The sequence below is a fragment of the Siphateles boraxobius genome, unplaced genomic scaffold (assembly GCF_051911475.1).
Source record: "Siphateles boraxobius isolate OS27281-9 unplaced genomic scaffold, OSU_SipBor_1 7, whole genome shotgun sequence".
NCBI lineage: Eukaryota > Metazoa > Chordata > Actinopteri > Cypriniformes > Leuciscidae > Siphateles > Siphateles boraxobius.
The window spans coordinates 7,685,904-7,713,254 of NW_027509197.1; the positions used below are offsets into that span (position 1 = coordinate 7,685,904).

The 27,351-nt window shown below is 41.4% G+C and overlaps 1 protein-coding gene across 2 annotated transcripts; it reads left to right on the forward strand.

Moving 5' to 3' along the window:
* On the forward strand, positions 1 to 27,351 carry pdxka (pyridoxal (pyridoxine, vitamin B6) kinase a). Of its 2 annotated transcripts, XM_077216760.1 has the most exons (12): positions 1 to 121; positions 200 to 301; positions 496 to 550; positions 14,317 to 14,421; positions 14,925 to 15,008; positions 15,945 to 15,979; positions 16,132 to 16,217; positions 16,430 to 16,475; positions 17,565 to 17,676; positions 20,344 to 20,480; positions 26,346 to 26,412; positions 26,568 to 27,351. In XM_077216760.1, exons 2-12 carry the CDS (start codon positions 221 to 223, stop codon positions 26,678 to 26,680), a joined length of 921 nt encoding a protein of 306 aa, XP_077072875.1. In that variant the 5' UTR covers positions 1 to 121; positions 200 to 220; the 3' UTR covers positions 26,681 to 27,351. The 2 variants fall into 2 exon arrangements, with proteins under 2 accessions (XP_077072875.1, XP_077072874.1); XM_077216759.1 differs by having other exon boundaries at positions 1 to 301.

A 27,351-nucleotide genomic window follows, 5' to 3' on the forward strand; every position in this document is an offset into this window, starting at 1 on the left:
AGTAGACGCCTGAAAGAAAAAAGCGGAAAGCGTCCATCCATATGCACAGCGCAGCTTATGCACTGCGAAAGCTGTTGAATGTTTGGCATTATTGAAGTGTGTCTTTGTTGTATCTACTACGGTTGGTCGCTTTCTCCTCTTTAAGGCTATTGTGATATTTTAATGAGAATATTAAAAGCAAGTTGTGTTTTGATTTAAGCTAACGTCATAAGCATAAAGCATGGACTGCAGAGTTCTGTCAGTTCAAAGTCATGTTGTCAGAGGATATGTGGGAAACAAATCTGCATCGTTTCCTTTGCAGGTAAGAGGCAGTAGCTTTTGCAGTGCATTAAATGTCTGCAGCGACATTTACTGTTTTAACGTAGTTATGCAACTAATTTGCTAGCTGATATGCATCCACAGCCCTTGCAACAATAAAAACAGCGTTAGTTTCCCACTACAATACATGTCAGTATGTAAAATATGTTGTCGTAACCTATGTCACTGCATTAATAGGTGCTGGGCTTTGAAGTGGACACTATAAACTCTGTGCAGTTCTCCAATCACACAGGTAAATAACTGCTGCTTCCATTAAAGCAAAAGAAGGACAGACCAAATACTAAGACATTCTGAAATTTATTTTTCAGTTGAAGTTTTAGCTCAAATTATATGCTAATGACGATGATTAAAAACATGTATAAAATAGTTTACAGTTAATAATAGATTGTCACAATGGAGGACTCTGCTGAAATGTCATGGAAGGTCATGTCAACCACCCAATCACTGTTGCATTGTTCCCATCAAATCATTACGCAATCAAGGCTGGAGCACAAATCAGTTCAGAATAGATTTTGATGAAGCATTACTAATTACTGGCCAGGTTTCTCTGAAAAGCTTTGTTGCAGATATTACTAGTATAGGCCTATACATTATATAGTATAGTTATTTATATATATATATATATATATATATATATATATATAATAGTTCGGATTTGTTATATAGATATGTACATATATAAAGGATTGTTAAATCATATATAAAAGGATTGCTAAAGCACAATTGACTTTGTTAATGTTTTAAAGAAAGAGTAAGAACATGTAATAAATTATATCTGGGTGAGTTTATCTTGATAATGTTTAACCTTGTTGGTGTGGAAATGTGTTCATCATGTCACTGGTTAAAGCTCAGCTTTTTGTTTCACAGCATGTGGCAGTATTATTTTCCCTTCAGTGAAGCAAAGCTGTAAGCTCAGTATGATATTTTCCCCAGCTTTTTTCCAGTTATGTTGTCTGTATTCAGAAATGCAAAACAGGTGGTGGTTTGCTTCTTTTTTAATCTTGATTTAAAGGTACCACACAACCAGTACTTGAAAAAACTAAATAAACCATACTAACAATGTACTGTCAGTTTGTGTATCAGTGGCGGGGATTTTTCATCCGCTCTTATTGCAGATCATATATTAAATTGTTACACCAGTAGGGGGCAACACATTTTTTTTTTTAAATAACTGAGATTGCTGCATCTCAATTCGCTTACTTAATATGCTCTTTTTGTGAAGAAAACTAGATACTTTTGACTGTGTAACAAAAAGTTGACAAGCTTTAGGACACACTATCACGTCATGCAATTGCGTCTTTAACGGAGGCTCTCTGTCGCATCCTGACACTGTAAACTGTCCTGTCAATCATCTTGTCACAGTTAAAATCCTCCACATTTCATTTAATTTTATTTCCTACCGTTCTGGAGAGAAATGCAGAAGCATTAATGCATAATGATGCATTTAAAAGTTAAGTTAATGATCAAACGGATCTTTATAAAAGTCCACATTGTTATTGCAGATGAAATATAACATGGATAACATTACATTTTTTTTTCTATCAGGTTAAACTTTGATTAGTCACTCAAACCTTTATCTAAACCTCTCACTGTCGGCCGCACATATCCGCCATGTCTTGTAGTTTCTTTAGTTTGTAGTTGCTCCTCCAAAGCGCAATGGCTTGTGGGCAAAATTAGCCATTATAGTGAATACGGATCCACTCTTCGAAAATCCACCGGAAATAGTAGACCATCCGGGGACTTCTGACATACTCTTTTTAAAATACTATGCTTTGGGACACACTTATTTTAATCTCACATACTGTTTAGGATGGATAGTATGGGCATTGAGACGCAGGGTATGAATCATTCATTCAATATACTGATTCAAGAATGTTTTTTACATTTACAATCTAAAGGGATAATTCAACCAAAGATGTCATTTATTACTCACCCTCATGTCGTTCCAAATCCGTAAGACTTTCATTTATCTTCAGAAAACAAATGAAGATCTTTTTCATAAAATCGGAGAGCTTTCTGTCCCTCCATTAATAGCTACGCAACTACCATTTGCAAGCCCTGGAAAGGTAGTAAAGACGTCATGAAAGTAATCCAAGTAATCCTCAATTTTATAAAGTGACGCGAGTGCTTTGTTAATTTTCATAATTTTCCACTTTACTTATCTCAAACGCATTTTCACGCAACAACACCTGCTCTCTTGTCAACACAACACGCATGCGTCCTGATGCTCTCGTGAGCGTGCGCTGGAGACTAATATTTTGTAAATAAAGTGGTAAATTATGTTCCCTTTCGTTGTCACTCCGAGTTACGTCGGATGACGACGAATGGGGTTTCGCTTAGAAAGCCTATCAACTTCGAGTATTACAAAACGAGCCAATGGCAAAGAAATGCCATGGGTCTGCGGAATTTGCATGGCGTAACTCCGCCCCACCTCGTGGGTATAAAAGGAGGAAGCCGGCAGCAAGCAGATATGTTTTCGCTTCGGAGCCAAGTGTATTCTTCTCTCCACAAGCCATCTCTGAATTGTCAGCTTTACAAACGAGTACCTCGAGTGTTGGTGTGACGGCGATCTACGGCGAGAGCGTGCTTCCTGCTGATCTGTTGCAGTGGTCTGCCAGTCGGTGCGTTTCTCCCCGGGTGCTTCAACACTTGAGTTTTCTCTCACTAAAAGAGCTTACACGTGGCACGTCTTTTTAAAGATGTCTCGCCCGTGTACTTCTGGTTGCGGCAGATTGGTATCGGACTCTGATGGGCACGAGCGTTGCATAGTATGTTTGGGCATTGATCATGCTAGAGCAGCGCTCGTGGATGACTCATGTTCTCTCTGTGGGAACATGACCATCGCGTCATTACGGTCGAGACTCCGTGAACTCGCAAGAGTGAGAGTCCCCTCATCCACCCCCCGTCCTGCGGCTGGTGGCCAGGGTGATCTGAGGGTTACGGTCTGGAACAAGGCGCCGACTATGTGTCCGCGACCCCAGCCCCCCTCTTCAATGACGGTGCCCGCTAGTGAACTGCTGATTCCCGCGGGTCTACCCTCTGGTGGCCCGCGGGCTTCAGTTGAAGCTACAGAGGAAGATGCCATGTCTGTTGCAGCATCACTAGGCGGGTTTGACTCTTCTGGAAGTGAGGGCTCGTCACAGCTGCCACCTTCCGGTGTGCATACGGCTGTGCTCGAGTCTGATCCGGAGATGACGGCCATGCTTTCCCGGGCAGCCGCGAGCATCGGACTTGAGTGGAGGCCTCCACCCTGTCCTGAGCGCTCGCGGCTGGACGATTGGTTTTTGGGTAAGGCCGCCGACCCTCGTCCTCGGCAAACCCCAATACCTTTCTTCCCGGATGTGCATGATGAGATCTCGAAGTCCTGGAAGACCCCCCTGTCTTCTCGGGACCGCTCGCTGGTCTCATCCGCCTTTCCTCCCCTCGATGAGGCAGCTGCCCGTGGGTACACTGGGCTTCCCCCGGTTGAACGCTCTGTTGCCATGCAACTATGTCCGCAGAGTGCTTCTTCTCGGGGCGAGCCTAAGCACCCATCCAAAGCCTGTAGATTTTCGTCGACCCTGGTGGCGAAGTCTTACAGAGCGGCGGGACAGGCGGCTGCTTCACTGCATGCTATGGCCACTCTGCAGGTCTACCAGGCCCAGATGCTCAGAGACATGCACGAGGGTAGGACAAACCCAGGGCTCTTTGATGAGCTGCGCGCCGCGACCGACCTTGCTCTCCGGGCGACGAAGGTTACCGCGCGCTCCCTGGGTTTGGTGATGTCCACAGCTGTGGTCCAGGAGCGACATCTGTGGCTGAACCTGGCTGACATGCGGGACGCTGAGCGGACCCGTCTGCTTAACGCCCCCTTGTCCCAGGCCGGCCTCTTCGGCGGTGCAGTTGAAGACTTTGCCCAACAGTTTTCAACTGCCCAGAAACAGACCGAGGCCATCAAACACATTCTGCCCCGCCGGCCCGCTGCTGCCTCCACCTTGCCGGCCGGGCAGACGCCTCGACCTGTTTCCCGCCGAGGGCGCCCTCCTGCGGCTCCCGCCCCTCCCGCCCGGACCACGCAGCAGCCTCCACCCAGGGCCGGTCGCGGAGGAAGCCGTAAGAAGGCGCCACAGCCCTCTCCTGCCCCGCCCCCCGCTAAACGCCGGGCCAAGCGGCGCTCCTGAGACGGGCTGCTCAGGGATGATGATTGTTTCTCAGGAGGTGGTAGCAGGACCACTCCTTCCCCCGGTGGAGGGCCGGGGGAGAATCTTTTGTTCTCCACTCCCCGCTGCTCACCCACGGGTGGGCAGCACCCTAATGTGGTTAAAGACAGAAACAATCCCCTCTTCCCTGAGCTCACAGAGTTCTCGGGCGACACAGAGCGCCGCCCACAAGCCGTGCTCTCCTCGCCCCCCTCTGTCCCAGAGGCGGTTGACACGGCGTGCCGTCCACGGACCGCTTCGCCCCTGTCCCCCTCTGTCGCCAGACCCCTGGCAGAGCAGGCCCCCGCGGGACGACCAGCCTGGTCCTCCCCTGGCCCCCTCTGCCAGGGTGCGGTTGCTAACTGTGCCCCCTCTCCGGGCCGCTATGCCGTCCACATCTGGGCCAGTTACTCCGCCTCGCTGCCCCTCCGGGGGGACGCCTGTGGCCCGCATGATCCCGTTGGTTCAGTTCCTGGGAGCCTGGCTAGAGCTTCCCCGTCTGTCCCACTGGATCGCGCGTACCGTCAGGCTCGGCTATGCGATTCAGTTCGCACGGTCTCCTCCCCGCTTCAGGGGAGTCCGCTCCACTTTGGTCGGTGGCAATGCCCCTATCATGAGAGCAGAGATTGCCACCCTGCTGGCGAAGGGTGCAATCGAGACTGTCCCTCCAGCCGAGATGAGGTCCGGCTTCTACAGCCCCTACTTCATTGTCCCCAAGAAAACCGGTGGGTTACGGCCAATCCTGGACCTGCGCGTGCTGAACCGCTCCCTTCATCGGATGCCGTTCAAGATGCTCACCGCCAAACGCGTTTTCGAATGCATACGGCCCCAGGATTGGTTTGCAGCGATCGACCTGAAGGACGCCTACTTTCATGTCTCCATTCTTCCTCGACACAGACCGTTCCTCCGGTTTGCTTTCGAGGGGCAGGCATACCAGTACGCGGTTCTCCCTTTCGGGCTAGCCCTGTCTCCTCGCATCTTCACGAAGGTCGTCGAGGCGGCCCTTGTTCCCCTTCGAGAGCAAGGGGTTCGCATCCTGAGTTATATCGACGACTGGCTGATCCTAGCTCACTCTCGAGATCAGGTTTGCGAACACAGGGACCTAGTGCTCCGGCACCTAGCCCGTCTGGGCCTTCGGGTCAACTGGGAGAAGAGCAAACTTTGCCCCGTGCAGAGGATCTCTTTTCTCGGTATGGACATCGACTCGGTCGCCATGTCCGCGCAGCTTACGAGCGAGCGCGCGCAGTCACTGCTGACTTGCCTAAGACAATTCGAGGGCAAGAGTGCGGTTCCACTGAAACTTTTTCAGAGGCTCCTGGGGCATATGGCATCTGCAGCCGCGGTCACGCCGCTCGGATTGCTTCATATGAGACCGCTTCAGCTTTGGCTTCGCGACCGAGTCCCGAGGTGGGCATGGCAACACGGCACGTTCCGAGTACCAGTTACTCCGACCTGCCGTCAGTTCTTCACCCCGTGGTCGAACCTCGATTTTCTCAGGGCCGGTGTCCCCCTGGCTCGAGCTTCCCGGCATGTTGTTGTCTCAACAGATGCCTCCACCACGGGCTGGGGCGCCATGTGCAATGGACATGCTGCTGCGGGCTCCTGGACAGGACCCCAGCGGCTGTGGCATGTCAATTGCCTCGAGTTGTTGGCAGTACGCCTTGCCCTGCACCGCTTCCGGGCGTTGCTCAGGGGTCAACACGTACTAGTCCGCTCAGACAATACCGCCACTGTAGCGTACATCAACCATCAAGGTGGTCTACGTTCCCGCCGTATGTCACAACTCGCTCGCCACCTCCTCCTATGGAGTCAGAAGCATCTGAGGTCGCTTCGAGCCATCTTCATTCCCGGAGCGCTGAACTGTGCAGCCGACGAGCTCTCACGGCTTCAGCCCCTCCCTGGAGAATGGCGACTCCATCCCCAGTCGGTTCAGCTGATTTGGGACCAGTTCGGGGACGCGCAGATAGATCTGTTTGCCTCTCACGACTCGACCCACTGCGCCCAGTTCTATTCCCTGACCGAGGGCACGCTCGGCACGGATGCTCTGGCGCACAGCTGGCCGCAGGGCCGCAAGTATGCGTTTCCCCCAGTGAGCCTTCTTGCGCACACTTTGCGCAAGGTCAGGGAGGACGAGGAGCAGGTCATTCTGGTTGCCCCTTACTGGCCCAACCGGACCTGGTTCCCCGAACTAGTACTCCTCGCGACAGCACCTCCCTGGCCGATCCCTCTGAGGAAGAACCTTCTTTCTCAGGGACGGGGCACCCTATGGCACCCTCGTCCCGATCTTTGGAACCTCCACGTGTGGCTCCTGGATGGGACGAGGCAGGTTTGAGTACCCTACCACCAGCGGTGGTGGCTACCATCACTTCCGCTAGAGCGTCGTCCACGAGACACGTCTATGCGTTGAAGTGGAACCTCTTCGTCAACTGGTGCTCTTCTCACCGAGAAGACCCCCGGAGATGCTCGATCAGTGTTTTGCTTTCCTTCCTTCAACAGGGGCTGGAGCGAAGGCTGTCTCCCTCCACCCTGAAGGTCTATGTTGCCGCCATTGCCGCACATCATGACCTCATCGAAGGTAAGTCGGTAGGGAAGCACGACCTGATCATCAGGTTCCTGAGAGGAGCGAGGAGACTAAATCCTCCTCGTCCTCCTCTCGTTCCCTCTTGGGACCTCTCAGTGGTTCTAACTGCCCTGAAGAGTGCTCCCTTTGAGCCCCTGCAATCAGTTGAGCTTAAGTTCCTGTCGATGAAGACAGCGCTTCTGGTTGCACTGGCCTCCATCAAGAGGGTTGGGGACCTGCACGCATTCTCCGTTGACGAAGCGTGCCTGGAATTTGGGCCGGCTTACTCTCACGTGATCCTGAGACCCCGGCCTGGATATGTGCCCAAGGTTCCTACCACTCCCTTCCGGGACCAGGTGGTGAACCTGCAAGCGCTGCCCTCGGAGGAGGCAGACCCAGCCTTGGCACTGCTCTGTCCAGTACGCGCTCTCCGCGCCTATGTAGACAGAACGCAGTGTTTCAGGACCTCAGACCAGCTCTTTGTCTGTTATGGTGGGAAGCTGAAGGGAAAGGCTCTCTCCAAGCAAAGGTTGTCTCACTGGATAGTGGACACCATTGCCTTGGCTTACCAGCAGCAAGGTCGACCGTGCCCCCTTGGTGTGACTGCCCACTCCACCCGGAGTGTGGCGTCCTCTTGGGCTCTAGCGCATGGCGCCTCGCTAACAGACATCTGCAGAGCTGCAGGCTGGGCGACACCTAACACATTCGCCAGATTCTATAATCTCCGAGTGGAGCCTGTGTCCTCTCGTGTACTCGCTTCAACCAGCTAGTACCGGACCCGCTCAGGTGTCTTCGCTTGCTCGCCATTCCACTCCACGGACTGGATACGTGCGATATTTTCCTCAGGTGAGCTTCTCCGAAAGCCCTGAGCTCCTCCAGCACTCCTGACGTCGGCGCCAGTGTCTATTGCCTGTGCGTCGGCTAGGTGCCTCCCGTGTGCATGGTCCCTCCTCTGAGCGACCCCCACATGTGTATTTCCACTGTAAGCCTCTCTGAGCGTGTGTCTTTCCCTTGGCAAGCCACCTTGCCACCCCTGGGGTTGAAATATTCCACCTGCGGCTGGACACCCCAGTGTTTCCCATATGCTTCCTTCGGGTCATATGTGTATTCTCTAAGTCCCCCCCCTCCGGGCTGGCATTAATTGCATACTTCCCCTAGCTTGGGATATGCTTCCCAGTGTACCTTGGTATTCCTGTGTTATATGGAGTCCTTTGTCCAGGCTGACAGGGATCTCGATTTACGCAGGGCACTGGAAGACAGCTGAGAAGGTGGCGTGATTAGACTGGTAACCCCATTCGTCGTCATCCGACGTAACTCGGAGTGACAACGAAAGGGAACGTCTACGGTTACGTATGTAACCCTCGTTCCCTGAGTAGGGAACGGAGACGTTACGTCTGCCTGCCACTTTCCGCTGTACCGCGGGGATCGCCTGAGCTCAGTCTTGGCTCCTCAGCGAAGAAACATATCTGCTTGCTGCCGGCTTCCTCCTTTTATACCCACGAGGTGGGGCGGAGTTACGCCATGCAAATTCCGCAGACCCATGGCATTTCTTTGCCATTGGCTCGTTTTGTAATACTCGAAGTTGATAGGCTTTCTAAGCGAAACCCCATTCGTCGTCATCCGACGTAACGTCTCCGTTCCCTACTCAGGGAACGAGGGTTACATACGTAACCGTAGACGTTTTTTTCCGCAAATAAATCACTCCCGTCGCTTCATAAAACTGAGAGTCACATGGATCACTTTAATGATGTCTTTACTAGTTTTCTAGGGCTTGAAAATGGTAGTTGCGTAGTCTGTCAATGGAGGGACGGAAAGCTCTCGGATCTCATTAAAAAGATCTTCGATTGTTTTCTGGAGATGAACGAAAGTCTTGCGGGTTTGGAACGACACGAGGGACAGAACATAATGACAGAATTTTCATTTTTGGGTGAACGAACCCTTTAAGGGTCGAGGAGTGGTTAAGATAATAGCTGGAGTTGGCAGCTCATTCCAGCAGAGGGGAGCAGAGATGGTGAATGTTTTGGAAAGTGACCTTTCGCCTAATTTTCAAGTAACAAGAAGACATTTCTTGTTCAGTTACTTTAGCTGCCAGGAGGGGAGGGGAGGGGGGGGGGGTGTATTATCAAGGCAGAGTGTACAGATAGGACAAAGAGTGCCTGTTGCTTCAAGAGAAGTGGTCAGTGGGCGACGAACCCAGAGACCGCAGAGGAGAAGTGTGCAGGAGAGAGGGAGACCGGATGAGCATGACTGTTTTTTATAGAGAGGTTTTGAATCATTTATTCAGCTGATTTCTTTCAAAAGTAACTGATATTTTTTAAAAGTCATTGAATTATTCAAATAACCAATTTTTTTTTCAAAAAACATTCGTTCAATAACGATAGTTCATTCAATAATAATAATTAATTCAATCCATTGCAGTCTGTGACGGTTATGGGGGGGGAGGTGTGGAACTCAATCCCTGCAGCACGGAAATTCATTTCAAGTTATGGGAAATAGAAAAGAGGACATTGAATGATTTAGAAGGGTTAAAACCGGTCTACAATTCATATGCACTGGTGCTTTCTCAGAGTAGTAACTTTTTATTGCTCATAGTCCATGTTCCTAGATATCCTTTTGACATTTTAACATGTTTGCACTGAATGGGTAAACCGTTGCTGTGATTATGTAGCCAATTGTTTTCAGGGTGTGTTGCTATTAAGAGCCATGGCTTCAAAAGGGCTGTTTTCTCATGCTCTTGTGCTCATGCTGTTCACATTTGATCCACCCTGCTTCATTCTTCTTTGTGAGCAGGAATTTAATCAGTCCTCCCACTGTTCAGGGTTACGGTTTAATGGCTTCTTTTCATTTCACACCTAATTTCTCACACAGTGCATTTTGTGTTCTCCTCTTTGAATAAGCCTTTTCTATTACCCCTTTTCCACCAAAAAAGAACTGGTTCGGAACTGGTGCTGGTTCAAAGTTAGTTCGGAGTTGGTTCAACTTGCGAACCTTCTCAGAACCGGTTTGTTTTCCCACTGACTAGAGCGCCCAGCGAACGACGTCGTTACGTCACTGTGTACGTCGCCATACAGAAACGCTAGCAAGTACATTATTTTGGGATTATCTCTAACTTGTGTACCATGAAGGCTTTAAAAACAATTGAAATAAGTAAGTCTTTTAATCTTTTCCTTTGATATGTAATCATTTCTGATTAGTTATGTACCTCTGTCTTGTGTCTTTTTTCTTTCCGTTTATTTGTTCTATGTTTTGACTGTTTTCTTCTTTGCTTACATAATTTTTTCAATAAAAAAATAAAATTTAAAAAAAGCTAGAAACGCTTGCGCCAACTTCAAGCATAATAATTACAATGGTGGACTACATCGTGTTTCTGCAAATGTTTCTCCTGGCTTTGCGGTCATAAAATATGTTTAGGACACATCTAAACCCGCCCCCAGCCCCCGACGTAAGCATGACACGGTGGTAAAAGAACGGTTCTCTGGTTCTAGTCCAGCAAAGAGTTGGTGCCGCTTTGGAACCAGTTTTCCTGGCCGAGAACCGGTTCTTTGGCTGTCGAAACACAAAGAACCGGTTCGCGAGTAGGCACCGGCTCCGAACCGGCTCTCAAAATGCTTTGGTGGAAAAGGGGTATATATTCCCCATAATGTCACACAGAGATATCTGGTAGTTTGTACATTAATTTGTTCTCAGAGTTAAATGTGGTGGGAATGAAGCTAAAAAAATACTGGTGTTACTAATCCCCTTGTTATGACTCTATGTAGCGTGGGATATGACTCAGTTTGACCCGAATGTGTCATTCTTTAAATTTAAGAGAAGTAAAAGAGAGTTTATTGTAGAGCATTCAGAATCACATGATAGTTAGAGAGGCTGAAGAAGATTGCCCTGAAACGCTTTTTGACTTTCTCACTTTGTGTAAAGAGTTCAGAGTATTTTATTTTCCTACATTAATTTCCCACATGTCTACTACAATTATGTGGTTTTGTTTCATCAATACAGTGTATACTTTTTTCTTGAAGTACCCCGCAAGAATGGTAGTGGAATGTGACAACATGCCCCAATGGGGTACTTTGTAACATGTGAGGGGCAAATTGTAACATGACAGCTTAAAATGTTATCTGATCTAATCAAAAAAACTTACAAGACAAACTTAAATATTTGGTCAATAAAATACAATTATTAACTTTTTCATATAAAATAGTGGCATTTTTAATAATAAAAAATAAACCATTTTTTGAGTTTGACTGTACAGCATAGTTCAAAACATAATAATAATTGACTCTTTATTCACCTCTTTTTATGGTCTCTCAATAGAATTCATAAAAGTTATTGTGAATTATATCGCTAACATCACAGAATAGCATAGCTCTAATAGGGGTGGGTACATTGTGACACAGCGTTACAACGTGCCCAATCTGCATAACTGGGACTTAAACCCGGCTAGTGTCTTCTGCTTTCGGTTAGCGAAGCATTAAAGAACTATCTCAACTGTTAAATAACATGTATGAGATTAAAATAATATCAGATTTCTCTCATTTTAAATAAACACAAAAAACAGAGATGACATTTTTTTTTGCTATGGTTAAATAAATGTTCAGTGATATTTTGCAAAGAGTTTTACATTTAGGCACATTTTTTTTCTCTATATTTGATATGGCAACTAGTAAATACACTTAAGTTTCGCATTGTTAGCATGTGTGGAAGTATTTAAAACAAGTGTGCTACAACTTGCCCCGTGTTACGTTGTGCCCCTACACAGATGTCCTAAACTATTCCATCATGACATCTTCACCAATTAATTTGAGTGAAGTGAAACATAATCACTTGAGAAGTCAGTCATTCCAGTTAGAAATCAATGAATCAATTGAGAAATGGATAAATGAATTAAATAATCTGTCATAAAATGTTTAAACATAATGCTAAATAGATAAATTACTTTGATAAAAAAATGTAAATCTATAATGTTCAATCTAATTCTTAATGTAGCAGCTATGGGTAGTGTAGGAATATGTTTAATATGAAGTTGCTTTATTAATTTGCTGCATTTTTAAATAATTATGGACTTTTTCTTTGTGTCAAATAAATTACTTAACACACTATCTATTTATCCACATGGCCATAATTTATTGCTTACTTGTTTTATTTATCAATTGATTTATTGATTTTTCAAATCGGAGTGTCATAAATGAACCCATATTTATATTACAATATTCATGCCACCGCAGATAACAGACTTGTCAGATGAGACAAAGGATGTCTTTTATTTATTGTTTCAGCCATCCTGTGCCCTCGGGCTACATCCTGTTTTAACTGACAATGGAACTTGTCAGTTAACTTTAAGAGCAGTTATATGAGTATCTGTTTTCATCTTTCACCCAGCATGTTTAAATTAATCTAGCCACAAACGAGAGCTGCTATTTTTGTAAGTGGGAAAATCCCACTTGGATTTGTTTGCTTGGTTATTCTGTCAATGATCAAATGTTTGTTTAAGGGGCAGGTGTGCGCCTGTGAGGAGCCGTTGGGCTTTGAACTGTCACCTGTCGCCCCTATAAGTAGTTAATTATAGAGTTGAATATTTGACCGCTATACAGTTAATCTTTGAAGGTTTATGTTTATGTGTTTTCATTCAGCGTGGGATCAAAGAGTATATAATTTAAACCTTTTAGTAGTGCTAAAAAGCTGTTTTAAATCAAACATGTCTGAATTTTGTCAGGGTCATACATAATCTCATGGCTTTATCAGCATTTATTTGAAGTTAAAGGCAAAATGTGGACCATCAAACAAACTTGGAAAATCCTTGGTAAATGATGGCGATTTGTAGATTGAAAAGTATCAGAAACAGTGTTTCTTCTGTTTGTCAGCGCTGTTTCACAAAAAAAAGTTATTTTTTATTTCAATGAAATTAATGTACTATATTTTAGTTCGATAATAACTATATTTACCCTGTATTTATAATCCATTAATTCACTTTTTGAGCATGGACCTGAAAATGAAATGTCCAACTTAAACTGTTGTATATCTTGAATGTTTTAGAGCACGGGCTAAACTTTGATCTCTTTTCCAAGACAACACTTGGCAGATTATTGCTGAAGTAAAAAAAAGTTTTAAAAAGTGTACTTAAAAGAAGTTACAGAATTTTAAGTTTAATGTTATGAAAAATGCTATTAAATGAAATATATATTTTCAAAAATATGTTTTAAAATCTAAACAAGTTGTGTTCAGAATTTGAGCCTGATATCTCCAAAAATTAGCTTTCAGTAAGATTTTGTTTGGTTGCAGTACCAAAAGTTTTCACTAGATGAAATTCGTCTCCCATTAATGTCCAGTGCGGTCATTTTTGACCGTGAGGAGCACAGGTGTGACAATTTTTTTCAGGACCATTTAACCTGTTCGAATCATGTCCATGATTTTTTTTTTTTGGGGTGTTCACATAGCGAGTGCCAAAACCTTTACCAATTTTCGTACCATCCACTCCAGAAACAAAACAAAAAAAGGTAAAATTTTACAGTCAAAATTGACCGAAGAGCGGATAAATTGTCCATGTGACACGGTTTAAATGAGTAGCGCTGTTTAGTTTTACTTTTGGAGCATAAACATTATATCTAACATTTATTGAACTCTTGTTATCGTTTTATCGAGGAAAATTATATTGCAATAATTAACGTTTTATCGCCCAGCCCTATTTCCACGTGAGCGTTGAATTTCCATTGCAACGGTCAGGTGGTCTGAGCAAGTTCGGAGCTCACAAAAAAATCGGTGTGTCCAAGTTGTAACTACGAGTTCTACAAGTATGTGAACCTATAATTCTATAATTCACAATCTCATAATTACGGCAATCCAGACAGGACGTGAACCTTATATTCAGAGGTTTACATAACTGGTGCGCATGCGCGGTAAAAATAAACGATGCGCACCAGAAAACGTGGAGGGAAGCAATATTTTTTGGGACATGGACACGTTTACTTACTGAGTAGGATTTTTCTCCATCTCTGGTAAGATACCAATCATGATGATAAATGTGTTCATTAATTATTAGGGGTGTAACGGATCGCAGTTGATCCGTGATCCGTACGGTATCGGTCCATGCATGTGGTCTTAAAGTGACAGCGGCCTAATATTCCTGCTGTTGTCTGTGTCATTAATGTTTATAAAATAAAATAAGGCATGGCATCTCTTACCTTATTACTAAAGCATGCATTTCAGTTATATATGACACAGGCTAGGCTACTTGAATTATGCCTTTAAAAAAAGTCTTTCTCTTGCCAGGATATGAGCACTGGAAAGGGCAAGTGATGACTGCGGACGAATTGCATGTCCTGTACGAGGGGATCAAGCTCAACAACGTGAACCATTACGACTATGTGCTCACAGGTACATGTGTTTCCTCCTGTTATTGTGTCTGCTGCTATTTAAATAACTGATGTACATTATTCAATTACTGTCAGACACAGGTCAAGCCCAGACTGGTTTAAATAAGATTATGTTTGTACAAACTCGTAAAAAGTACATAACTTGGTTTATAACTGTTATTACATTCATGATTATGTCTAGGTCTTGGGGTGCAGCAGATGTGCATTTTAACTGCATTTTTAATTGGTCTGCTGCAGTTTTATTTCATTTATATTTTTTGTTGTATAAAATCAATTACTTATAATTAAGATTTGTATCTATTTATCCATTTGGCCATAATTTATTGCCTAATTGTTTATTTCTCACTTGATCTATTGATTTCTCAAATGACTGAGTGCCACAAATGGACCCCTATACTATAATGTATACATTTTACATACAATTTACTACAATTACATTTCATCATTTAAATTAAAAGAATCACTTTTGTTCAGTTGGTTTCATCCATGTTTTTTTTCTTTCAGGGTACTCTAGGGATGATGCCTTTTTGGAAACAGTAGTCAACATTGTACAGGAGCTGAAGAGGGCAAACCCAAGCCTTGTGTATGGTGTGTATATTAGGACTGTCGGACTGGACTGTTAGGACTGAATATATTAGGACTGTTGCTAACGATTATTTTGGCAATCGCATAATCGGTTGATTATTTTGACGACTAATCGAGTAATCAGATTTTTTAATGTGGTAATAAAAATAGACCTTAGCCGAATAAGATCTTTTAAAATGACTTAAAATTAGAGCTGCCCGATTAATCGTATTTTAATCGCGATAACGATTAAATGAATAATCATTGCGATATTGGCCCGTGTGTTATTTATCCTGAAAACTCCTTTGTATTTTTATTACAAACATTAACAAAGATGAATGAGTGCTGTAAAAATATATTGCTCATTGTTAGTTCATGTAAGATAGTAAGCAGCACATTTCTAGTTCAGTCATGAAACTCTAGATTTGTGCAGACTGATAGGCCCTTTACCTGCAGTTGGCTAGCAATCACATCATTTACTACATGGCACACAATGATGGGGCCTCTACAGCCTATTAGATTGCTTTCCTAACATTTAGATAGTCTGGTTCAGTGTTTATTGTACGCTTGTCCTGCATCAGAGTTCATCTGAAACCCTCCACCTCCCACAGCTCCACCTGCCTAAATCTGCTACTGGATTTACGTATATTTATGCAGCAGCAGCATATCTTACATGCTCACATCAGTGTGTCTTAGTATCTTTTGGCAGTAGCAAGTTCGTACAGCAGGTGATAGTAAATATAGCTCACTCAGTTAGACTAAATGGAATGCTAGGGACTTTACTGTAATGAGTCAAACGGGATATAATTAGATAATCTTTGTCTGGGAATGTGATGTCGTGTGAGCAGCAGATGGTGTTATGAGTTATGATCCAAAAACAGGAAGCATGTAAGGGCTCGCTCACATGTGATACACAGTGTATTATGTTCATTACTGTTTTTTTCCCCCCTGCCTACCAAGTGTGTGATCCAGTGCTGGGTGATAATGGGGCTATGGTAAGCATATATATTAAACAATCCCTTTTGTACAATCCCTTCACTGCACTTTCCTAGTCAAAAATGGAACCACTTATTTAGCAGAACATCTGCTGCTTTGTGATCAAATGTGGTTAAGTTTCTGAATAGCTGATCACCTGTTTTATTTCAAGTATGTTCCCGAGAACCTGCTGCCCATCTACAGGGACAAAGTAGTGCCAGCTTCTGACATAATCACTCCCAATCAGTTTGAAGCAGAGTAAGTGTTCATTTATGCTGAACTATTGTGTATGTGTGTAGAAAGAAATCATTCAAAACCTGCTATCAGTATGTGTCAAATGGGTCTCCTGTGACAATTGTGAAAGGCAAAGACCCCCTAGTTGCAGTTTGTTTCATATCTGTCCTTTATTCATGGTTATGTCATAACGAACAATACATGTAAACATTTTATTTCATTTTCCCCCCTCACAGACTCCTCACTGGCAGAAGCATAAGTTCAGAAAAAGATGCCGTTGAAGTGAGTTTCTATCAGCAGTTTTCTTTATGAAGCAGTTAGTTCTGCTAATCTAATCTGATTGGCCTGGTGACTTTCTTAGAATGCTGTTACAGTTGCTGTAATAAGTAGTAATGACATTGCCTAAAGGAATATTTAATGATCAAATTCCAGCATTTATGGCATAATGTTTGTTTACCACAAAAACCAATCAAACAAAAAAAGAAGCAAAAAGAAAGGTCATGATTACAATAAAAGTGAAATGTGGCCAATTTTTTGTATTTAAAACTTTTTTTAATTTTAAAATGTTATAAATCAATTTTTTTAACTTGTTTTATTTGAACCTTCAACGCAATATTTTAGTGAAATTTTGCGGGCAAAGTTTTTTTTTTGTTGCTGTCAATCGCTTAATGTTGTATAACTCTTAGATGTATAGCTCACGTATAAGTTACTATCTAAACAAGCAGCGTGGCAATGCTGAAAATGAGCATGCTTGTGAAACTCCAAAACGCACAGATTCCAATTAAAACGACTAGATTTCGTCCGCAAAATTTTGCTGAGCAATAGTAGATTTGACCGCAAATTCTTGGCATTTTAATGTTTATTTATTTATTTTAAAAAAATCATGTCAACATACATATAGTTTATGTCTTTTTGCTATACTATAGCTATGTTTCCATCCCCCAGTTTTGATGCATTTTTGAAGTATCGCATCAGAAAAGAGAGTTGGAAATGGCAAATTTCAAAGAAAAAAATTCCCTTAATTTGCAAAAAAGAATTAATGAGAATAATGGGAAATGGAAACAGATTTGCATTAGTTTGTTTTTTTCCTTCTTTTTTTGCGAACTTTGAAAAGATTGGCTTCACGTTTGGATGAAGCTAATGAGTATTTTAACATTTAGAGACTGACGCCATTCACTTCCATTTATAAATGTCTCGCTGTAATCCAGATTTATGCTTCTTTTTTTTTTTAAAGAGGAAAAAATTAAATGGAAATTATTTTTTTAAAGCAACATTATGGGCTTAACATGTAATAACTGTAACTGATGAACAAATAATGAATGTAGCTCAAACTACAGACCCTACTGAAACTGAAAGTGTCTTGTATTTCAGGTGATGAACCTGCTGCATTCGATGGGTCCAGAAACGGTGGTCATCACCAGCTCTGACCTGCTCTCTCCTCTGGGGGATCAGTATCTGGTCGCCCTGGGGAGCCAGAAAAGAGGTGATAATTTTTTTTTTTTCATATCGTTCCACCACAACACCCAGTTGGATTTAAACCCAGTGCAGTTAAAATCTTAAAGCTCTTGCAATGCTTTCCTCATACTTTTCATCATCACTCATTGTCTGGGTTGAGTAAGTTGAGGGGGTTGAGGGGTGGTGATGGCGCAGTAGATAAGACACATGCCTTTGGTGTGAGAGACCCGGGTTCGAATCCAATGCGAGACACCAATGTGTCCCTGAGCAAGACACTTAACCCCTAGTTGCTCCAGAGGCGTGCGACCTCTGAAATATAGCGATTGTAAGTCGCTTTGGATAAAAGTGTCAGCTAAATGAATAAATGTAAATGTAAGTTACAGTTTTAAAATGCAGTTGCCTCATTTTGCATATTCAAAGGCCTGGCTGCTTGTCTCCGTTTATGCAACTGATAGTTGTATAGTTTCATGAGCCATTTTTAAAGCTGTTGTAAGAGGAAGAAGATAAGCCCACATCTGTGATCACACTTACTGTTAGTTATTTGCTATATCAATGCTGCTATGTTTCTCGGAAACCATACACAGTCTGGGAAGGCCCATTTAATATTTATAGGGGAACTCATCTTTAACTGTAACTTACTGTGAGCTATTAGGTTGTTAATTGATGGTATATGATTTTGTTGAAGCCATCATACTTGCCCTATTTCATGTATTTTTTAAATAATCAGCAGAATATCTGGTAAGTTTCCACCAATCAGAGAATTGTGACAAGAAAATCGCACAAAAAGCCTTTTAGCGCCGACCCAATACATGAAGCACTGTGAATGATGTAATAGTCAGTCTCCTTATGATCTCATACTATTTCTGTATGTATGTGTGTTATGAAATATACATATACAAAATACAATGTTTATATATGTTTAATCAACATATTTAAATCAATAGCTTTCTCCATCAATTTTCATTTGATTGTCATTCGCAATGCTTCATGGGATTCATTTAGTTATTTCCTTCATTAAAGGGGTGGTAAAACACGATTTCACTTTTCTAACTTTAGCTAGTGTGTAATGTTGCTGTTTGAGTATAAACAACATTTGCAAAGTTACAGCGCTCAAAGTTCAAATCAAAGGGAGATATTTGCTTTTAAAAAATTCAATTTCTAAGGACTACAGCAAACGAATGGTTTTGGACTACACGACATTCCTCCGGGTTTGCTGACGTCAGCATATCTCATTATTACATATACATAATTAATAAGCGGGGCGAGGCCATTTTATATTGCTGTTTTGGAGATGGGTTGTCGCAATGCCGTCGAAAGATGGAGCAGTTCCAACTTTAAGAACAGAAGCTGTTGTTTACGGGCCACAACCTCTAAGTATGATTACTTTTTCGTTGATGTGTTTTCCAGTAATAGTTTGTATTGTTAATTGTACATTGTAGCAAGGAAGTAAACCAATGACAACACTGTTTGGCTCTGCTGGTTTGTTAAATGCTCATTCATACTTAACGTTATCTGACAAACACCTAACGTTACAAACTGTTTTTTAATCTCAACAGCATTTTTGGGATTAGTGTAAATTATTCTTTGATTAGAGTTTTTATGTTTATCTACATGCTTGTTTATCTACAGGCATGCTAAACATGGTTCTGTGTTTGATTTGGCAGCCGATGTTTAGTGTTAGTTTTGGGTTAATAGTTCTGGCGACAGATATTTGGCTACAATCGTTCTAAAAATACAAAAGTAATGGTGGCATACAGTCAGAAATGATCACTATAGATCCGCAGTTTTTTTTCAAAAAAATCCCTTTGAGGACTGTAGTATAATTTGTTAGAACGATTATATGAAATTGTTTATGAAGCTTATTTTTTTGTAATTCTGTAATAATTAGTACAATTAAATAACAGCATATCTAAAAAGTAATCAGAGAACAACAAAAAACAAACCTTTCTGAAACGTCGTTTAACAGCCGTTCTTGAACAGGTTCTGCTCGATCATCTTCACTAACGTTTCCCCGGGTCCGATTGGTTTTATTGACGCCATTGTTTATAATACACCAAAGCACAAGTACCGGTAAAGGTACGGGGCGTGACGTTTCCGGGAGACGTGCACTAAACGGTTAGCGAATCACAACACACTGGGCCAGCTAACCAATCTGAGCCCATTGTGTAGTTTTTTAAGGGACTGGCTTCATAGAACCAGGAAACCATCAGACCATTTTTACAAGGAGGGGAAGAGCAGTGTAGAATAAAGGTAAAATATATTTTAAAAAACGAAGCATAAACACATGTTACAGTGCACCCCACAAACACAATCAAGCCTTCGGAAAAATGCGTTTTACCACCCCTTTAAGTACACAGTCTTGTGCATTCGTGTTGTCTTATTTTGCATTTTTCAACAAAAAAAAAAAAGTGCTAAAATTCTAAGTTTGTAATGTTGCGATTCAACTTGTAGCTAGTTAGTTTTGTTTATGGCTTATGATGCATTAATGAAGATGAGCCATCATTACAATGTGTAAACATACAAATACTTTATAATTAGTTTTTGTTTAACATCAGCACGTTTAGTATGTGTTCATTCAAGAGTTTCTGCATCATTGTTATTTAGTGGTTTAAGTCAAAGGGTTTCATCCCAGTTGTGAATTTAATGATATACTCAAGTCAGTATAACATGTTATATGATATGTGTTGTTTCTCAGTGAGAGCAGATGGTACCATGGTGACCCAACAGATCCGTATGGACATCCCCAGGGTAGATGCTGTATTTGTGGGAACAGGAGACCTGTTTGCTGCGATGCTTCTGGCATGGACACACCACCATCCAAATGATCTGAAGGTAAAGAAGATGATGGCACACTAATTATAGTTATATATAGCAAAGCAGTTTGCTTCAGCAATTATATACAGTGGTTACATTTGGTCCTGTAAATTGTAAGTTTGCCAATTTTCAACCTGCTTTGTATTGTTAGAATGTCAGTAGTGTATATGTAAATGAACAATAGCTATGTTTCCATCCACTTATTTTTATGCGCATTTTGGGATATCGCATCAAAAACTGCTGAATGGAAACGCCAAGATTCGCATAAATTCTGAAAATGTACATAAAAAACGTATGCGCTTGTTTAAACATGCGCATAAACTATGATGGAAACGGATTTACCCAATAAATTCCCCAATGCGCATAAAAAAAATCACGTGACTGCGCGACTAACCAGTGGACCGATCTTTTAGCACAGCATCTGAAATGCTGTTTTGGTTGTTCTTAAACACCTGAACAAAGTCTGTCGTCAAAGTGGTTCATTATAATTTCCTCCCAGAATTGTCTTACACGACTGTTCCCAAACAGCAGCATCCGCCTCCGAAAGCAAGATAACGATACTTGGTTACTGACGTAACCTCGGTTCTCTCTAGAGAGGGAACGAGTATTGCGTAAGTTTAGCTTACGCTACGGGAAAGATTCATCATCTCGAGATATTGAAGCCAAAAAATTATCCTTAATTTTGTATTCCTTGTCAACGCAGTGCAGCAGCTAGCAGACCTAGAGCAGGCCATCTCGCGTGCTCATTGGCTGCCCTGCGGGCAACTGCTGCAGCCTACCAGTGAGCCCGGCGTGACGTCACGCCCAATGAAGGGTGCCCGCGCCTTCATAGCGTCACAGACCGCCAGAATGGGCGTGGCTTAGCGTATAAACATAGGGGCTGTAGGCTGACTTCCCTGGTTTTTCGCCGACTGAAGGGAAGTCGCTCGTGGCGCGAGCACGGCCGGTTACGCAATACTCGTTCCCTCTCGTTCTCTTACGAGAGGTTCTCTCGTATTGTGTAAGTTAAGCTTACGCTACGGGAACACTTTGTCAACGCCGTGCGCTCCAAGCATCCACCATGAGACCCCGAACTTTCAGGGGAACCCCATAAGTGGAAAAATAAGGTGGCCAGCCACACGGGCCATCACTTGTACATAAGCACACATAGGGAATACAGAGCGGCGCGCCGGTCTATATAGGCACATGGCACATACCCTACTAGTGCAGCTCAACCAGGAGAGTTGAGTCACGTGAGAGTGATCTGAGCAGGATGATCTTAACTTATAACTTTCATCACCTTAACGTAGGAAATTACGCCCATGTCAAGCTACCATAGATGAATCCGCAAATTTGAAAACCGATTTGCATTATAGCCAGAGGCAAGACACTTTCACCTGAAAAATAAATAAACAAACATGATTATCAGCCTGCAGACATTTGGACAGTTATCCTGAAACATTATTTATTATAACCATTGTAAACTAGCATGTTAGTGTAGCTACCAGATTGATAATTCGCTACTCTACTAGCATTACTTGATCGTTAAATACGAGGCTGACTCCAGCTCCTTTTTCGCCAGCTCCTTATTCGTCGAACTATTCGTTCCACCTTAAAAAATTTGGGTGGTTTTTAACCCCTCCCCCTCGGTGCTTTCAGCCGTATTCCTTAAAGGAACAGTTGTACGGGAATTATGAGCCTGTGAATCGGGCAGTATTTTTCATTTAACAGTGAAAATATATACTCCTGTAAAAATGATCTTGTCTGCCTCTATAAATGGTATTAGCTACGTGGTAAATTCAACCAGAGTATTTATTTTGTATTTAAGTTCCATTTCTTACTAGATATTTTTTTATTTAAATATGGAGTAAAGTGATATTATGTTTGCAACTGAGATTTAATGTTATGTAATTTCTGTTCTTTATTAGAAGTTATCCATTACTCCAGTCTAACACACACACACACACATATATATATATATATATATATATATATATACACATAGATATACATACTGTACATAAATATATATATTATATATATATATATATACACTATATATATGTATATATATGTATATGTGTGTTAGACTGGAGTAATGGATAACTCTAATTAAGAATAGAAATTACATGACATTAAATCTTAGTTACATAACATTAAAGGGTTAGTTCGCCAATTTAAGACATGAAGTTGTATGCAATCCTTACCAGCACTATAGTGCATACACACTGACCCACTCTGTAGTCACCTTCCTGGTCAGAGTTCTGGCCGCTGGAAGTTTTTCAATAAAGTACTCCCGGTTATTTTCCGGGGCCACAAAACTGTGCGTTTTTACGTGAAAAAATGATTTGCGTTTCAAAGCTTGATTAATTTACCACACAAAACACGCCGGTCAAAATTCATACCTCAGTTTTAATCGGCACTATTTTCTATCCATTTCTATCAATCCGCGCTGCTGTCAACGTCAACAGTGCGCACGTTCCGATCAGCTGTTGATAGCGCGACTCGCTGACAACATGTCTGACTGCGAAACTTCTGATGATGAAACCAATTTTAGCACAATGTCAGACGTATCAGATGATGAAAGTAATTTTAGCACAACAACAAAGGCCTTTATGAACCGGAGTATACAAGATCAAATCAAATGTTATTGATTGCAACAAAAAAACTCAATTGTGTGTGTGTTCAATCAAATAGTTTTCTCAGCAAATTGTACCAATATCCCTATATACTGTTTTTATATTAGACATCTTTTCACGCGTGTTTTATAATGGAATCTAAACATCAGCTTGTTTACCGTACAGTTTAGACATGGGATCATAAAGTTAGTAAATACAGCTTACCCGTGGTACTGGTACAGCAAAACTCTTTAATTTTCCTTTTCCTCCTTGGTTGGGGATGTAATCGTCTTCGCTGAAGTGAGAACTACACACACGAAAATCCTTTATTCTGGATATTTTAGCTCCCGCAGAGTAGCCGATGGCAACCAGCCAAAGCTGTCTCATAGTTATATTCGAAACAGGAAAACGATGGAATCTGAACTTTGATCCCGGCACATCCTTGTGGTCACAGCCTGGGAATTTACAAGTTCGCACCATTGTTAATTTAATACTTTTTATGTCGTTGTCAATCGATTGTGTAAACACTATGGAACAGCTGATCGGAACGTGCGCACTGTTGACGTTGACAGCAGATCCATTGATAGAAATGGATAGAAAATAGTGCCGATTAAAACTGAGGTATGAATTTTGACCGGCGTGTTTTTTGTGTGGTAAATTAATCAAGCTTTGAAACGCAAATCATTTCTTCACGTAAAAACGCACAGTTTTGTGGCCCCGGAAAATAACCGGGAGTACTTTATTAAAAAACTTCCAGCGGCCAGAACTCTGACCAGGAAGGTGACAACAGAGTGGGTCAGTGTGTATGCACTATAGTGCTGCTAAGGATTGCATACAACTTCATGTCTTAAATGGGCGAACTAACCCTTTAAATCTAAAAACGGGAATGTAGAGGTATAGATAAATTCATTCTTAAACGAAATATTGCATTACAAAATTTTCTCACGATTTATTGTTGAAATATGGTACAGAGAACATGCCCCACCATTGAGACTTTATGTGCCGACAGAGCATACTGGATTAGTCATTTCTTTATTATTTCACAAGTTCTCAGAAAGTAATGATACCTCTATTATGCTTTGTCAGCACATAAAGTTGCATGGAGTGGCATATTCTGGGTTCGATATTTCAACAATAACACATCAGAAAATGTTGTAATGCAAGATTTTGTTTAAGAATGAATCTATCTATACCTCTACATTCCCCTTTTTTTAGAACTTGTGAAATACTAAAGTAATGACACCTCCAGTATGCTCTGTCGGCACAAAAAGTTACAATGGTGGGGCATGTTCTGGGAACCATATTTCAACAATAACACATCAGAAAAGGTTGTAATTCAAGAATTTGTTTAAGAATGAATTTATCTATACCTCTATGTTCCCCTTTTTCTGAGAACTTGTGAAATACTAAAGTAATGACACCTCCAGTATGCTCTGTCGGCACATAAAGTTGCAATGGTGGGGCACGTTCTGGGCACCATATTTCAACAATAACACATCAGAAAATGTTGCAATGCAATATTTTGTTTAAGAATGAATTTATCTATACCTCTACAATTTCATTTTTTGAGAACTTGTGAAATAATAAAGAAATGACTAATCCAGTATGCTCTGTCGGCACATAAAGTTGCAATGGTGGGGCATGTTCTCTGTACCATATTTCAACAATAAATCATGAGAAAGTTTTGTAATGCAATATTTCGTTAAAGAATGAATTTATCTATACCTCTACATTACCGGTATTAGATTTAATGTTATGTAACTAAGATTTAATGTCATGTAATTTCTATTCTTAATTAGTTATCCATTACTCCAGTCTATATACTGTATATGTGTGTGTGTGTGTGTGTGTGTGTATATGTATATATATATATATATATATATATATATATATATATATATATGTACAGTATGTATATGTATGTGTATATATATATATATATATATGTGTGTGTGTGTGTTAGACTGGAGTAATGGATAACTTCTAAAAAAGAACAGAAATTACATAACATTAAATCTCAGTTGCAAACATAATATCACTTTACTCCATATTTAAAAAAAAATATCTAGTAAGAAATGGAACTTAAATACAAAATAAATACTCTGGTTGAATTTACCACGTAGCTAACACCATTTATAGAGGCCGACAAGATCATTTTTACAGGAGTATATATTTTCACTGTTAAATGAAAAATACTGCCCGATTCACAGGCTCATAATTCCCGTACAACTGTTCCTTTAAGGAATACGGCCCAAAGCACCGAGGGGGAGGGGTTAAAAACCATCCAAAAATTTGAAGGTGGAACGAACAGTTCGACGAATAAGGAGCAGCCTTTACAGTTACATAGTGACAGTAAAAGCGATACAGACACTGTCAGGCTAGGGCAGACGTGTCATTCAACCTATTGTAAGTCGATGTACCATCTCAGGGGTCTTGGAAATATATAATGAAGGTTGAAAAACGACATAGTTTTGCTTTAACAAAACAATTTTTGTTAGAGTAGTATCAATGAAACTTGTTTCACACTTTGTCTTCTCTTTAAACAGCACTATGGTTAAAATAAACTATACAACAGCTTTCTTACCTGTATGCAATGACTTTTTCTTATTAAGTGGAAGAAAATGGAATGACAGTTTTTTTTCAGTTTTCTTCCCTCCATTTGGCCTAAAACACTGTTCGTAGTTAGTTTTAAATGTTGACATCTTTCAGATTTTCATCTGCATTCTCTTCATATTTATGATTCTTTGCAGCCTTTAACCACTTCCTACAACGCTCTTTATCCTTCACTGGAAACTAGCTCCCACTAAGCGTTTACTCTTTGAATTCTTGCACCTGGGAACAATACAAGCTTTCATTGTGACTAAAAGTTTGCAAAATAGTATTTACTACTCAAGAAAGGCAGTATTTGACTCTGGTCAAGCCTATCCAATAGGAGCAGCAGAGTGGGAGTGGCTTTGGATGGCAACATTCCCAGTGCATTATGGGTGTTGACGTTTTCAAACCTATTTTGCAAAAGGGAAGGCAATGAGCCCATTTTATCTTTTTTTTTCCTAGTCAGGAAAGATGGATTTAAAAAAAATGCCTTTCTATCACATAGGCAGCCAAGTTTTATTTGAAAGCCCATTTTGCCAGTGGTGAATTAAGCAACCCTTAAAAAGTCATTGCCTACTGTAAGTGTGCAAATACTTCAGGGCCACTCTAATGTCCTAAATAAGTGCTACTTAAAAAAAAATGGTTCAAACTTCAGGTTTTGGTGAAGTATAACAATTTGATGTATTTTTTACAGACAGCCTGTGAAAAGACCATTTCCGTCATGCACCATGTCATTAAGAGGACTATTACTTACGCAAAAGGTAAGAGTGTATGTACAGACCAGATAATGCAAAGTTCTTCTGAGAATGTGTGAGTGAAACAATTTGATAGCTGAACTTTTGGGCATATAATTAGTTTGATACTCGTGCTCTATGATGTTCATGTAACTCATCCCTCACCTTGGTTCGTCTCTCAGAGGTGGCCGGTCCTGATCGAAAGCCCAGTCCTGCTCAGCTGGAGTTGCGGATGGTCCAGAGTAAAGCAGACATTGAGGATCCTGCCATAGTTTTGAATGCTGTTGTAATGTAGTGCTTTACTCTTACATTCTGTACTAGACAATATGAATGTCATATGTTTAACGCGTTTACAGTCACACTGTGGATGCTGGACGGCTCATATTTTTATGCTGTAGTGTTATAGATTCTTTTATAACAACAATAGTGCTCTTAGAATTGAAACTGTGACTTCTGGTACTTCATAGCGCTTCCAAAAACTAACATGTGACCGTATGTCATGTTCTCATTCCAGCCATAATGTGCATGTGACTATCCATCCATTTTTACTTTATTTTACTTTAATTTGATTATGCATGTGTCTGTCTGAATTAAACACTTATAATGATTTATTTACATTTAAGGAAATGTATTTAACATATCACAGTGTTCACCGTGTTATGTCTAACTTTTGATTTGATTCAGTCTATGTTATACTAAAACATCATTTGATCCTTTAGTCCTATTATTTCATCAGAATGATTGTACAAGCCAAGTCTGAGAAAAAATGTCTTATTAAAATATATATAAAAAAATCTCTATTAAATAATAAGAAGGAATTGTCTGTATACTAAGAAAGTGCCTTGAAATGCTGCTGTAGTAGATATTAAACTAAAAACGTATTTATCTTTGTAATGATAAGCAATAATTGCTATGACAACTAACATTTTGACCATAATGTAATAAAATCTTTCAAATTTGTATGCA